Source organism: Hemitrygon akajei, chromosome 6 (assembly GCF_048418815.1).
Source record: "Hemitrygon akajei chromosome 6, sHemAka1.3, whole genome shotgun sequence".
Lineage (NCBI taxonomy): Eukaryota > Metazoa > Chordata > Chondrichthyes > Myliobatiformes > Dasyatidae > Hemitrygon > Hemitrygon akajei.
The window spans coordinates 42,454,945-42,470,636 of NC_133129.1; the positions used below are offsets into that span (position 1 = coordinate 42,454,945).

Below are 15,692 nucleotides of genomic sequence, written 5' to 3' on the forward strand. Positions count from 1 at the left end.
ATGGGCACTGTAGGTGACCAGAATAGACAATAGACAATAGGTGCAGGAGTAGGCCATTCAGCCCTTCTAGCCAGCACCGCCATTCACTGTGATCATGGCTGATCATACACAATCAGTACCCCGTTCTTGCCCTCTCCTCCTATCCCTTGATACTGTACACAATACTCAAATTTGGCCTCATCAAAGTCTTGTATAACTTCAACATCACATTCCTGCTCCTGTACTCAATACTTTTGTTTATGAAAGCCAGTGAGCCAAAAGCTCACTTTACAACCCTATCTACCTGTATTGTCACTTTCATGGAATTATGTACCTGTGTTCCCAGATCCCTTTGTTCTACCACACTCATCAACGCCCTACAATTCATTGTGTAAGTCCTACCCTGGTTTGTCCTCCCTAAGTGCAACAGCTCACACTTGTCTGCATTAAATTTAATCTGCCATTTTTCAGCTCACTTTTCCAGCTGGCTCAGATCCCATTGCAAGCTTTGATAGCCTTCCTCACTGTCCATTTCATTTTCAATCTTGGTGTCATCTGCAAATTCGCTGATCCAGCTCACCACATTGTCATCCAAATCATTGATATGGATGACAATCAACAACAGACCTGGCACTGATCCCTGCACCACTCCATTAGTCACAGAACTCCAGTCAGAAAGGCAGCCATTCACTAGCACTCTCTGGCTTCTTCCACTAAGCCAACATCTAATCCAATTTATTACTTCGTCCTGAATTCCAAATGACTAACCCTACTTGACCAACCTCCCATACAAGACTTTGGCTGCATGGATTTTAGCAGGAACTTGACAATTTCCACTGTCTTTCCTTCATTAGCTTTCCTGGTAATCTCCTTAAAATTCTATACAATCTACCACACATGAAGCCACATTGACTATGCCCAATCAGGCCCTGCCCATCCAAATACAATGTATACTGTCCCTTAGAATGTCTTCCAATAATTTACCTATTACTGGCATCAGGCTCACTGGCCTGTAATTTCCTGGCTTATTCTTAGAGACTTTCTTGAACAAAGGAACAACATTAGCCATCCTCATATCCTCTGGTACCTCACCTATGGCTCTTTGGTATTTCTCTTTTATTTCTTGTACCCCTTAAGCACCTCGTTTGTTTCTTGCTACCTATACTTGCTATGTACCTCTTCCTCCTCCTTAACCAAGGTTCCTTATACCTGTTTGCCTTGCCTTCTATCATGATTATTCCAACTCTGTCCTCTCAATATTTCACTTTTGAAGGCCCCTCACTTACCAAGCATTCAGAAAACAACTGAACATAATCAACATCTGCCAGATCCTTTCTGATGCAATCAAAATTGACCTTTATCTAATTTAAAATCCAACCCAAAGATCAATCCTATTCTTCTCCATAATTCTCCTGAGACTAATGGAATTGTGATCACTAGATCCAAAGTGTTCCTCTACACACATTTCTGTCACCTGTCCTATTTTGTTCTCTAAAAAGGAGATCCACTATCACACTTTCTCTAGTTGTGACCTCTAGATATTGATTAAAGAAACTTTCCTAAACAATTTGACAAACTTTATGCCATCCAGTCATTTTACAGTATGGAATCCCATCCAACATGTGGAAAGTAAACATCACATGCTATCACAACTTCATTTTTCTTGCAACTGTCTGCTATCACTCTACAAATCTGCCTTCTAAATCTGATGATTTTTGGGTGGTCTTTATTATAATGCCATTAACATGGTCATCCTTTTCTTTTTCATCAGTTCTACTCATATGGCTTCATTAGGTGAGCACTTCAGTTTGGCCTGTCTGAGCACTATTGTGACGTTTTCCCTGTCTAGCAATACCCTTTTAATACCTTCTCTGCCATGTCTAAAAAAAAATGGAACCCTGGAACATTGATCTGCTAGTCCTGCCAAGTCTCACTAATGGCTACAATATCATAATTTCTTGTGAAGATCCATGCTCTAAACTTATCTATCTGGACAACAATGCTGCTTGTATTGAAATGGACAGCAGTCAGAACATTATTCCCACCATGCTCAATCTTTTGGTTCCTGTCTTTGTATATAGGCTTAACATCTTATCTTACAAACATAAAGTTTGCATGAAACCCGGTTTCGTTGGCTACGTGAGTCTAGGAAAGACACTCTGGTTCCGCCATACTCATGAGTTTGAGATGGCTCTCCCACCCCCCAAACCCCATGTTTATGTGGGTGTTGTGTAATTTGCTACTCTGTTACAAATTAGTGCCACAAAATGACAGTACACTGTGTATTATTAAAGGAATTATATTTGTGAATCTTAACTAAAAGGTTAGTAAAGAAAAAGGCCCATTTTAATTAAACAGTGAAATATGCACAAGTTGGAGCTCAATGTTTCACCATATTCACTGATCCTCATTCAATCTTGGCCACTGGTTTCCTTGAATCACAGTCCCGTTCCGGGTCGAGCCCTAGGACCTGTTCTTTCCAGTGTCTTCTCTCTTCTTCTCCTGCCAAACAAAAACCCTGAGACCAACCTTGGTGTCCCTTACCAGAAAACCTCCCCCCAGTTCCACCATTCTAATTAGATGGCACACATTCCTCATTCTACCTTATCTTCAACAATAACCAAACAGGCTGAAAGCAGAACAGGCTGCTCTTACAGAACTCCTAAATGAAATACCTACAGCATAAGTTACCTAAGTTACAGGGAAAGGTTGAACAAGTTAGGTCTTTATTCTTTGGAGCCTAGAAGGTTGAGGAGGGAGGGACTTGATAGAGGTATTTAAAATTATGAGGGGGATAGATAGAGTTGACGTGGATAGGCTTTTTCCATTGAGAGTAGGGGAGATTCAAACGAGGACATGAGTTGAGAGTTAGGGGGCAAAAGTTTAAGGGGGAATTTCTTTACTCAGAGAGTGGTAGCTATGTGGAATGAGTTTCCAGTAGAAGTGGTAGAGGCAGGTTTGGTATTGTCACTTAAAGCAAAATTGGATAGGTATATGGACAGGAAAGGAATGGAGGGTCATGGGCTGAGTGCGGGCCAGTGGGACTAGGTGAGAGTAAGTGTTCGGCACGGACTAGAAGGGCCGAGATGGCCTGTTTCCGTGCTGTAATTGTTATATGGTTATATGGTTGTAGCATAACAGTAAAAATGTGAACCAGGGCATAACATGCAGATGCTGGAAGTCCAAGCAAAGCACACAAAATGCTGGAGGAACTCAGCAGACCAGGCTGCATCCATGGAAAAGAGTGAAGTATTGACGTTTTGGGCCAAGACCCTTCATCAGGGTCATCAGACTCTTTGCCCTATTCCCACAATGACTCCACTAGCTGTGCTGGTGCTCAGGCACTTGGAGCACTGGCAATCCTTCCCATGAGGAGATTGGTGCCCTGTTTGTATAGGTCCCACTCTCCCTTAAAGAGAGCCCCATGATCCAAAAATCTGAAGCCCTCCCTCTTGTATAATCCCCTCGACCATGTATTAAACTGTACTATCTTCCTATTTCTAGCCTCACTAGCATGTGGCAGGGTTAGCAACCCTGAGATCACCACCCTGGAGGTCCTGTCCTTTACATTATTACCTAACTCCCTGAATTTAGTCTGTAGGACCTCATGACTCTTCCTGCATATGTCATGGGTACCAATGTGGACCATGACATCTCCCTCTCCCTTACAAATGTTATGGACTGTCCAACCCTGACACTGGTATCTGGGAGACAACATACATCTGGGAACTTCATTCTCATCCACAGAACCTCCTGCCTGTTCCCTAATCACTGAATCACCTCTCACTACTGCTTGCCTCTTCTAACCCCTTCTCTTCTAAGTCATGGAGCCAGATTCAGTGCCAGAGATCTGACTGCTGTGGCTTTCCTAGATCATTACCCCTCCCACCCCCAAACTGTATCTAAAGAATATTCTTATTGAGGGGAAAAGCCACGGGAGTACCCTGGCTGCCTAACTCCTTTCGCTCTCCTGGCAGTCACCCAGTTACATGTGTTCTTCAGCATAAGTATAACTACCTCCCTATATTACATGTCAATCAATCCCTCAGTCTCCTGAATGATCTGGAGTTTATCCAGCTCCAGTACCCTAACACGGTTTGTAAGAAGCTGCAGTTGGATGCACTTCTTGCAGATGAAATTGTCAGGGGCACGGGAGGTGTTCCTGTCTTTCCACATCCTGAAAGAGAAGCATTTCTCTGCCTTTTTTGTTCCCACTGTGCATTAAGAAAGAAATAAGAAAGAAACTTACTGGAAGGTTACCTTAGCCTCCCTCTGCCTCTTCTTGTCAAAGCCTCAAGTTCTAACCCTGTCCCAATCTAACAATAGCTTCTTCACTTAAAACTAGGTTTACTTTTATTGGGCCTTGCCAATTGCCTGATGGACCAGACAATTTCAAGCCTATCTAAAATACTGACTGGCCCCACTTGCTCACTGCTTTTTAAAAAAATTCATATTCGCTCACCAGAAGCAATAGCTTGTTTTTTATAGAAGAAGAGCCAACAATTTCTAAGAGCTCAGCACCATGCCACGATAGAGATTGTTTGGTAGCCTAATTATTGGCATCCTGTTCTCTTGTTGTTTATAATTCACTGCCACCACTGATCTCATGTTGTGGATATACTGTATGTAGTTTGTAAGGTGCTATGTAGCAACTTGTAATGGCTTCAACACTACTTCTCAGTCTTGAGTCCTCTATATGTCCAGAAAGTCAAAAACAACAGGTACAAGGGAATAAGAATACTCCCAAGTTCCTCCACAAGTCAAGCACTGTCGTGGAAAATATAAACACTGAGTTTACGGAAAGAAAATCGTGCACTGCCCACTACTAGGTCCAAAGGAATTCATTCTCTACATAGACTGCAACAACTTAATAACCTGGTTCTCCACCATGTTATTGGGGTAATTTAGCCATGAATACTAGGTTTGCTAGTAGTGGTTACATGCTATTAAAATATGCCATTAGTCTGGTTTAACAGGACTTTTTGCAAATTAGAGAGTTACACAATACACTTCTAAGCTAACTTTGTTCTATCTGCTTAATAGACCGTAAATATAATTAGTGGTTGTTTGCTTTGTCTGGATTCATAGTTGTTGTTCATGAGTTATAAAAATATCATAACTAAAAAAAATTGCTCCACTTAATAGCAGTTACTTCATAGGATTAAAGAACTGCTCTAAACTGCCATTTAACGTGCTTCAGTTTGGTAGTTTATTTATAATCAATACGTAGAAATGAAAGTTCTTCCTGTGCAACATTTAGTCCTATTAATCCTTTAACTTGCCACTGAAAATTGTATAAGTGTGAGTAATAGAATCTGGGGGTAGTTGACGAGAAAGTGGGGGAGAATAAAAAAAATCAATGTAGGATTGACATTGATGGTTGGTGTAGACTCAGTGGGATAAAGGGCTTGTTTCTATGATGTATCTCTCCTTAATGCTGTTATAGGCAAGACAGAAGTGTTGGATTGGGATGATCCCTGTTCATGATGTACACAATTGACTTTTAGTTTAACAGTTAACTTGTTTTAACTGTTCTTTAGTATATTAAAAGTCCAGTACAGTTACACAATTTTGTCACGTTTTATCATTAAACATTCATAATTGTAATGAAATAATTTATAATTATGATTTACAGTCACATTCATAATGTAAGCTGGTTGGGAAAATTTATGCTATAAATTCATCTTCATGTCAGAGTACTGTAGTCTTTCAATTTAATGTGCACTAGCTTCCCAGTTTCTATGGCAGAGTATTTGGAGCTCCAAACCTATTCTAATTTTTAAATTACTAATATTTTTGCTTTTCAACATCATTTCATTAAATAAAGCTAAACATTACAAAATTTAAGATGTGTTATATTTTGACCCATAAAAATAAATAATTTTACGTTGCTCATTTTTGTGTCACAGCTCAGTTGGTAGCACTCTTATCTGAGACTTGAGGTTGTAGATTCATGCTCCTAACCAGGAATACAAATGCACAATTTTTTTCTGACACATCAGGGATGACTAAGAGAATATTGCTTTTTTGGGTTATGATCACATCTGCTCCCTCAGGGGAAAATGTCAATGATCCCAAGGTACCAAAGCAAACAGGATTTATCTTTCAACCAACACAGGATTTATATTTGGTGTTGGGCAAGTTATTTATATATGAACTATTTACCTAGTCATTATTAATTTTCCATTTGTGGGAAATTACTCTGCCAAGATTAGCTATTAATTTTTCTTACAAACTATAATAATTACACTTTAAAGGCATTTTCCATGGTTTTATGATGCTTCTTGATGCTCTGAAATTGAGAAGGATGATATTTAAAAGAAAATATAAAAATCATCAATCGACGCAGACTGGGAGACCGTTTCGCTGAACACCTACGCTCTGCCCGCCAGAGAAAGCAGGATCTCCCATTGGCCACACATTTTAATTCCACGTCCCATTCCCCTTCTGATATGTCTATCCATGGCCTCCTCTACTGTCAAGATGAAGCCACACTCAGGTTGGAGGAACAACACCTTGTATACCGGCTGGGTAGCCTCCAACCTGATGGCATGAACATTGACTTCTCTAACTTCCGTTAATGCCCCTCCTCCCCTTCTTACCCCATCCCTGACATATTTAGTTGTTTGTGTTTTTCTCTCTCTCTGCCCATCACTCTGCCTGTTCTCTATCTCCTTCTGGTGTTCCCCTCCCCCTTTCTCCCTAGGCCTCCTGTCCCATGATCCTTTCCCTTCTCTAGCTCTGTATCATTTTTGCCAATCACCTTTCCAGCTCTTAGCTTCATCCCACCCCATCCGGTCTTCTATCATTTCGCATTTCCCCCTCCCCCTACTTTCAAATCTCTTAGTATCTTTCCTTTCAGTTAGTCCTGACGAAGGGTCTCGGCCCAAAACATCAACAGCGCTTCTCCCTATAGATGCTGCCTGGCCTGCTGTGTTCCACCAGCATTTTATGTGTGTTGTTTGAATTTCCAGCATCTGCAGATTTCCTCGTGACTGTCTGTAAGATATGGTTTGCAAAATGGTGACTTTGGACATTTGCCTATGCAACAGCCAAACATTAAGACGATAGGGTTGTGTTGGCCTGCATGGATCCAAGCAACTATGGGTTTCATTTGACTCTCTGTCATCAGAAGTTTTTAGAATATTTGTGTTAATTATATTTCTATCAGCAAAGGCATCTGAACCTTCAGAGGTGTCTTATTGATTACAATGTACTTCTACTGTTACTATGTACCTCAAAGGAACCATTTTTCAACCCAGAATATTTAAGTAAACAATGCTATTGGGAACTCCTGAAATTGTATTGAATTATCTACTGTTACCTTTGATCTTAAGGGTTTAAAAATGTGATATACTTTTGGTTTGTGAGCCTCCACAAGAGTGCCTCCATAAGAAAGCCTGCTTGTTGTGATGAATAAAGACCATATCACCAGCTTCAGTGTCCCTTTAGGGACTTTGATCACAGTCACAACACCATCCTCCTAGCCACCCACCCACTCACACATGTAGATGGGCCTCCAATCCAGCTTTCCATTTCTTTTGGCATATTAAAGTATTTATTTCCCCTCTCTCTCTCTCTCTCTCTCTCTCTCTCGCACTTCTTTCTCAGAGATACTACACAGAGTATATTGTGTGATTTGTTATCTGACCGTTCACTCTCAGAAGTTACACCCAACAATAGAAGATTTGGTGTGCATTGAAGACAACATTAGTGCAGCAGTTCACTTTGAAAGTACAGTTTGAGCACCATGCAAAGTGCAGAACTCCAATACATGTGTGGTCTTGTGCAAGACCTGCAGTCATAGTACAAAATACAATTGAGCACTGCTCTTGCTTCCTGCTGTTTTTGGCCATTGGAAATACTGCGCATGGTTTTCCTGCAATTTTGCACATTTGAATCAGTGCCAGATGCAGTGAATGCTCTTAATAAAATGACAACAGTAATTTAGCTTTGTCATTTGAATTGGCACTAGCTACATGGCTCAAAAATACAGTATTAAAGCAGTTGAGTGTGTGTCGAGTCTAATTCTTTTTCCCATTTTCCAGAGAGCTGCATTTCCATTAACTTTAGGGAAAATGCACGAGCAGATTCATTGGAAATAAGTTCAGCTCCACCCTTCCTATAAGTGACTTAGCCTACTGGATACAAATTAAGGCCATGGGCTTTTCATTAGCTGGTTGTTGATTTATATTTCTGTGCTCCCAACATAGCATGACCATACATAAGCATAACTGTAAGTCAAGTGATCTCAAAGAAGCTTAAAATTCTTGCTGCAGCATATGCTAACTATTACAAGATGCTTTGATGGAAGGATATTAAAATTACTAGTAATTGACATAAAATATGACAAAGTGTTTTAAGCTTTCTGAGCAAAGCAACACACATTACAGAGGAGCGGCCCCATAATGTAACTGATTAATGAAGAATTGCTCAGGCACATGCAGTTGATGTTATGAAAAATGAATTCTTTGTTGTCTTGCCGACAACCAGGCAACAGCAGCCGGAAGAAACTATTAATGGGAATCATTATCAATAGCAATATTTTCAAACTCTATTATGGCAATCAGGCAGGAATTTATTCAATAGATTTAGTTCATTTGGTGGTAATTGACAAATAATCAAAATTTATCAATGTACTTGCACACATTTCACTAACAATCAAGCAAAAGTGGTCCATTTACCACCTGACTTGATCCAAATTAGGACTAAATTGATGATCAATTAATCTTAGAAGGGGCAGCGTTGTATTTTGTAGAGCAGCAGCAGCAAAAGTGGCAAATAAATGGAGTAAAGACAGGAGATTAGTGGAATGAGCAGAAAGGAGCTGAATGCGCCACGGATCGCAGCTAATGAGCATGCAGCTGGATTACAAATAGCTGGATTTATGGAGTCTGTGTAAAAACGACAACCTTAGGAAAAGATGGACTATTTTTTTCACGTCAGTCAAACAAATTTATGTGCATTGACAAATGGTGTTAGCACCAATAAATAGGTTTGTCTTTGCAATGTGATATTCTACAGGAGAAAAAAAAATTCAAGTATCTGTGTGATGTCATGACATGAATAATACCCCAGTATTTTAAAATACTGAATAAGCTGAAGTTTGAGTTTACATACTTGGAAATGAGCAGGTTTTAATTTTGTGTATCTGAAGATGCTCATAATTGTTTCACACAGGCTGGCAAAGGAAAAACGAATGTATGAAATGGAAGCCAAGGAACAGGAAGAAAAAGTTGAGAGGATGAAAGTTGAGGGAAATGATCAATATCTGGTTAAAAAGCAGGTGAGTTTCTGAGTTTGCTTCTTGATTTTATGTTGTATTTGAAAACTGCTTTGTATTTGTAAGAAATATAAAGTATGCAAATACTAATAAATCAGACAAATGATCAGGTGCACAGACAAATAAGAGTTTTAAAGTTGGTCAGTTATTGAACCCCTGACACCTTCAAATACACTAAGGAAATAATATCGAAATATTGAAATTACAGATATCAGGTTTGGTAGACTAATTTACTGTCAAATCAATCAAATTCTTCTCTCTGCTGTTTAAAGATAAAGCTTATAAATCAAAAAAGGTATTTTAATATACTGTTTTCAAGGTGTTGGAAGTGGTAATTAAATACTCAGTGAAAAGCATCTATTCACGTTACAGTTTTTTTTTTGTTGGTTTGAACCTTTTTTACAGGAAGAACTCCCCCCCCCCCCCCCCCCCCCCCTAAGATTGATTCTAAATTGTGCAGGAACATTGGCATTGATTCTAGCTCTCTCCATTTTTAGTGGAGATTCCTGTTGCTCATTAACATCTGTGAAATGTTAAAACAATTCTAAAACATTTTCAGGCTGCTTCAAGTAGATCAATTTATATAATTTCCCATCTTACAGTTCACCATAGTGATTGTGTGTTGCTGATAGGTGCCTACAATATAAGGTTTTGTTCTTTTCCATGTTGGTATTCCTGAGTGAAATAGCTGTATGTACATTAATTTCAGCATTGTGAAATTTCTGTGTGTTCAGGATTTCTGACCCACTTTGATGCTGCTTTGACAAAGGTAGTTTAGTCTAGTAAAGTACAACTATTGCAGAGAAGATGCTAAAAGAATTCTCATTGGTAAATATTTCTAAAACTTGATAGTGGAACAAACTGTATTTTAAATGGTGTGCATGTAAGAAGTCGTGTGGGATGTAGTATGTTTGGTTGATGGTTTGGGGTAATAGGAAAGGAATTGCACCCTAAATGTTTTTTTACTATTTGAGTGGAATGTTTTATAAATAAATACCTACCAGATAAAGATAAAAATGGATTTTCTCCCAAGGTTTCACTGTTGGTTAGGGCAATTTAATAGTTACTGTTCTCTGCAGAGTAGAATTTAAAACCAAGAGTTACGTAGTAACAGTTCAAGTGCCAAGCCAAATCAATTCTTGTCCCCCTCAGTTCAGTTATGAGTTTGAAATCAAAGAAGAAAATAATAGAAACAGCAAGTCAGGCAGCATCTGTAGGAAGAGAAATTAAGTTAATATTTCAGTTGAAAGGCTCTTTGTTAGAAATGGAGAAGTTCAGATTTTTCCAGTTCCGATGAAGAGTCTTTGACCTGAAACATTAACTCTTTCCCCACAGATACTGCCTAACCTGCCAACTGCTTCCATCATGTTCCCATTTTATTTTGGATTTCCAGTATCTGCATGTTTTCTTCTATTTTCGTTTTAGAAGTATATTTGACTTCACAGAAAGGAACATTCTTTTTCATATCATGCCACGTAGTGATACCCTCCCCACCCTGAAAGACACCTGACAGCCATAACACTGTAGAATGATCTGTAATCAAGTGATGAGTATGTGGGCAGATATCATGCCTTTTTCAACCTTAATTTTGTTGAGAAAGATTACTAATACTAGCCATGTATCTAGGCTTTTAGGGGATTTATTTTGTAACATACAGCTTCTTGTTTTAATGATCCATCTTTAAAATATGTGGTGCAGCTGACCAGCAAAGACAATAAGAAAAAGTAAATGTAAAAAATCCTTAGGCACATTACTGCTTTCGGTATATTACATATACAGTGTCTTCTCAAAGATTAACACTTCTGAAAACATTCTGTAGGGGAAGTGTTACTTATACCTTGTGAAAGCCGTGCAACAATGGTAAATGGGACAAATATTATATAGACCAATGTCATAAGATGCAAATTCAAGTAAGATATTTGTTTTGTTGCTTTCTTCTTCCTCTCCATCTTCATTACCAGTGACACCTTCCCACACAAAGGTAGACTTCTTCAAACTTGAATGTGGTAGTATATTTTCATCGACTACAGCTCTGCCTTTAAAACCATCATTCCAAATAAACTGATTCCTAAGCTCCGGAACCTGGATCTTAGCACTCAGATCTGCAGCTGGATCTTCAACTTCCTCACAGACAGGACCCAAGCTGTAAAGATAGGGGACAAGCTCTCCTCTACAATCATTCTGAGCACCGGTGCCCCACAAGGCTGTGTACTCAGCCCCCTGCTGTACTCACTGTATACCCATGATTTTGTAGCCAAGTTTTCATCGAACTCAGTATATAAGTTTGCTGATGACACCACAATTGTAGGCCGTATCTTGGGTAATGATGAGTCTGAGTACAGAGAGGAAATTAAGAACCTGGTGGCATGGTGCGAAGACAATAACCTATCCCTCAACGTCAGCAAGACGAAAGAATTGGTTGTTGACTTCAGAAGGAGTAGCAGACCGCATGACCCCATCTACATTGGTGGTGCGCAGGTGGAACAGTTAAAAAGGTTTAAGTTCCTCAGGGTGAATATCACAAATGACCTGACTTGGTCTAACCAAGCAGAGTCCACTGCCAAGAAGGCCCACTAGCGCCTTTACTTCCTGAGAAAGCTGAAGAAATTTGGCCTGTCCCCTAAAACCCTCACTAATTTTTATAGGTGCACTGTAGAAAGCATTCTTCTAGGGTGCATCACAACCTGGTATAGAAGGGAAGAAGCGCAGAAACAAATATCACTGTGATGATTGTATGCTCTAGTATCAATTGTTTGGTGACAATAAAGTATTTGTATAGTGGTTAGAGTACTGGATCTGTAAGCCAAAAGGTAGAACAGATTCTATTGTGTACTTGCATTCTCTTTGATCATTTCAGTCTCCCAGCAGAGGAAAAAAAAACAATAAATTATCATTAAATTTCTAACTGGCTTATTAATAATATATTTTGAGTAAAGAAAATGACCATGTCTGGCAAGATAGGTCTACACATGACTTCAGTTACATACATAGTTTATTTCAGACTGTTGAGCTGGCAAAGTGAACTCAGTAGGAAGGAGAAATTCAAATCTTTTTCTTGTTTTTGCCAAATCACATCTTAAATGATGCAGGAGGTCAAGATGATGTCCAAAATGCTGTCTGCCCCAAGAGTGAAGCATTTTGTACAGTAAAAAGAAATGCCATGTAACTAGAAATGGCCAATAGTTGTGCTAACTACAAATAACTATTTTTAAATGATTCATATTTTGCTTTTACTGCCTTTTATTGGGCAATTTGTTTTTCCTAAATATTCTTATCTCTCCATTTTATCTTGCATGTCTTAAATTTTAATTGCTGCACCATAACTGACCAGAACTTTAGCTCTGTAGTTCCCTACCTAAACCTCTTGGTGTCCCTTTTCTCCATTAAGTTGCTTCTCAGTACCTGCCTGTCATCCACATTAATATCTCTCTTATGTGGCCTGCTGTCAAGTTTTGTTTGATATGGTGAATGGTGCACTTACACCTGAAGATATATTATCACACTAAGATACTGTGTCACTGTGAGTTCTTTTGATGCAAAGTGATCCTGTCTACTCAATGATCCTTTTTTGTAACTACCATTGTGTTGTATGCTATCACCGCTCCTTCCAGATCCTTTTTCTGCATATCAGTAATTTTTCTAAAATACCACACACATATTTAGTTCTGTCTTGTCCTGAATATGCAAATGTTTCTTTCATTGCCTTAACAGCAGAAGCTATATGTTAGATTTGACTTTTGTTTGTGGTATTCGCATCACCAGCTGAAAATTAACTTATTTTGTTGTCTGGATTCATATTAACTTTAAACTTTTATTTGTTGGTTACTAATCTAAAATACTTTGTCTAAACCAATCTGCCTTTGATTCGTTCTTAAAATATCATGGTCACCTAAGTATAAAGATGTTTAAAATCCAGAGTTGTATTATCCTATTTTAGGCATAATTTAAAATGGTGCATCATGTTTTGAGTCATGTTTCTTTCATTGAGTATAGATATATGCATTTTTTTTCTGAAACTGTGAAGTTAAGTCTGACCCTGGAATATACTGATAGAAGGTTGTATTAGGTACATTATTTTTTTTCCCTAAGGAGCTCATTCAAGGCCCAGTAACAAGGCTCCCTAGGTTTCGCCAGCCTCGAAGGACATGGGCAGCTTAAAACAGAATGCAGATAGGACATGAGCAATGTGCCAACTTAATGTGTAAGTGGCAAATCAAATCTTCCTCGCTGTCACCTGGATCAAACAATGGACCATAACATTACTTCCTGTCCTTGTTACAGTTTTGATGAGGATACCTTTAACATAAACTCCTTCTCTAGGGGGAAAAAGGACATTGGTTTAAAGACCTCAAACTCACTTTATAACTATTGCTTCAGGAAAGAATGTTTCTGCTTTTCAAGGATGTCGTATTATCTATCTGGAGTTCCTTATGTTTACTGCTGGTTCGTCAGCTCTCTTTTACAAAACGTATCTAGTAAGCTTCTCATCCAATACTTTCAATTTTCTCCATTCCTCCTCTGCTTCTGTAATATCCTTTATCTCTTAGTTTCTGAAATCTCTGCTTTAAAATCTGGCCTCTTGCTCTACTGTGTTACTGGATGTGCTTCTGTCTGCCTAAGGCAATTCTCTCCCTCAACCCCTCCACCTCCCCAGCTGTTTTCTTTTACTCATTGCTTGATAATTTTATGATATTAAAGATACTAATATGGATATATGGTGGATTCTGGTTAATTGGGACACATCGGGACCAGTACATTTTGGCCCAATTAAGTGGCCTCCTCGATTAGGTGATGTTTCATGGAAATATTTATTTTTTATTTAGTGATACAGTGTGGAATTAGCCTTTCCGGTCCTTTGAGCCACACTGCCCCAGCAACGCCAAACAAACCTGATTAACCCTAGCCTATTCACTGGACAATTTACAATGACCATTTAACCTACCCAGTATGGCTTTGGACTGTGGGAGGAAACCAAGGACCCAGGGAAACCCATGCCTTCCATGGGGAGGACATACAGAGACTCCTCACAGAACAACACTGGAATTGAACTCCAAACTCCAGAATGCCCCAAGCTGTAATAGCAATGTGCTAATCACTGTGCTACAGTGGTGCAATAAATAGTCAAAAAGGTATATTAAAAAAAGACAAACTACCATTTAATCGAGGAACAACTTATGTATTTCAATGAAATACAAAACAAATTAGAACATTAGCAATGCTACTACAGTATTATAAAACTGTATTACTTCATTCTTCATTTTCACTGTAACATTCAAGAAGATTGTCGATACCTTTAAATTCTTCGTAGTTTCTAACTTGTTGAAATAGTGAAAATATTTCATTTTTACTCCAGGCCATTTCTGGCATCTCTAAGTCTGAATGCTTGAAACCACAACAGCAAAACAATTCTGAATTGTCTTGCTGTTTGTTTCTTGGCAGCTATCAGTGACAGTAATCACTGATTTTTGAACTCAAACTCACAAAATATTTAAAAATTCAAAACAAGAAAAAATCTGCAGATGCTGGAAATCCAAGCAACATGCACAAAATGCTGGAGAAATTCAGCAGGCCAGGCATTACCTATGGAAAAGAATGCAATCGATGTTTGAAGCTGAGGCTCTTCATCGGGACTAGAGAGAGAAAAAAAATGTTTCAGAGTAAAAAGGTGGGGAAAGGGGAGGAAGGAACACAAGGTGATAGGTGAAAGTAAGATTGGGAGGGAGGGAGGGATGAAGAAAAGAGCTGGGAAGCTGATTGATGAAAGAGATACAGCAATGGAGAAGGGGGAATCTGATGGGAAAGGACAGAAAGCCATGGAAGAAAGAAAAGGGGGAGAAGCACCAGAGGGAGGTAAGAAGATAAGATGAGAGAGGGAAATGGGAATGGGAAATAGTGAAGGGAGGAGGGGGCATTTCCAGAAGTTAGACAAATCGATGTTCATGCCAACAGGTTGGAGTCTACCCAGCCAGAATATAAGGTGTTGCTCCTCTAACCTGAGTGTGGCCTCATCATGAGAGTAGAGGAGGCCATGAACTGGCATATCAAATGGAAAGTGGAACTAAAATGTGTGCGACTGGGAGATCCCACTTTTTCTGGCAGATGGATATAGGTGTTCAGCAAAGTGGTCTCCCAATATACAGGAGGCCACACCGACAGCACTGGATACAGAAAATGACCCCGACAGACTCACAGGTGAAGTGTCGCCTCACCTGGAATTACTGTTTTGGGCCCTGAGTGGTATTGAGGGAGGAGGTGTTAAAGGATATGTGCCAGGAGGGAGATCAGTGGGGAGGGAAGAATGGGCAAGGGAGTTGCGTAAGAGAGTTGGGAGGGGTGGTGGGGAGAAGAGAAAGATGTGGTTGGATCTCATAAGACCATAATACACCCCGTTAGAGATGGTTGAAGTTACGGAGAATTATGTGCTGGATGT

At 39.3% G+C, this 15,692-nt stretch overlaps 1 protein-coding gene across 1 annotated transcript in view; it reads left to right on the forward strand.

The window, feature by feature from the left end:
- The window catches only part of tbca (tubulin cofactor a), an 80,415-nt gene that overhangs the window by 36,906 nt on the left and 27,817 nt on the right, over nt 1-15,692 (forward strand). The window contains exon 2 of the mRNA XM_073048233.1: nt 9,160-9,265. Within this exon, the coding sequence (XP_072904334.1) occupies nt 9,160-9,265 (106 nt within the window). The remainder of the gene's footprint in view (nt 1-9,159; nt 9,266-15,692) is intronic.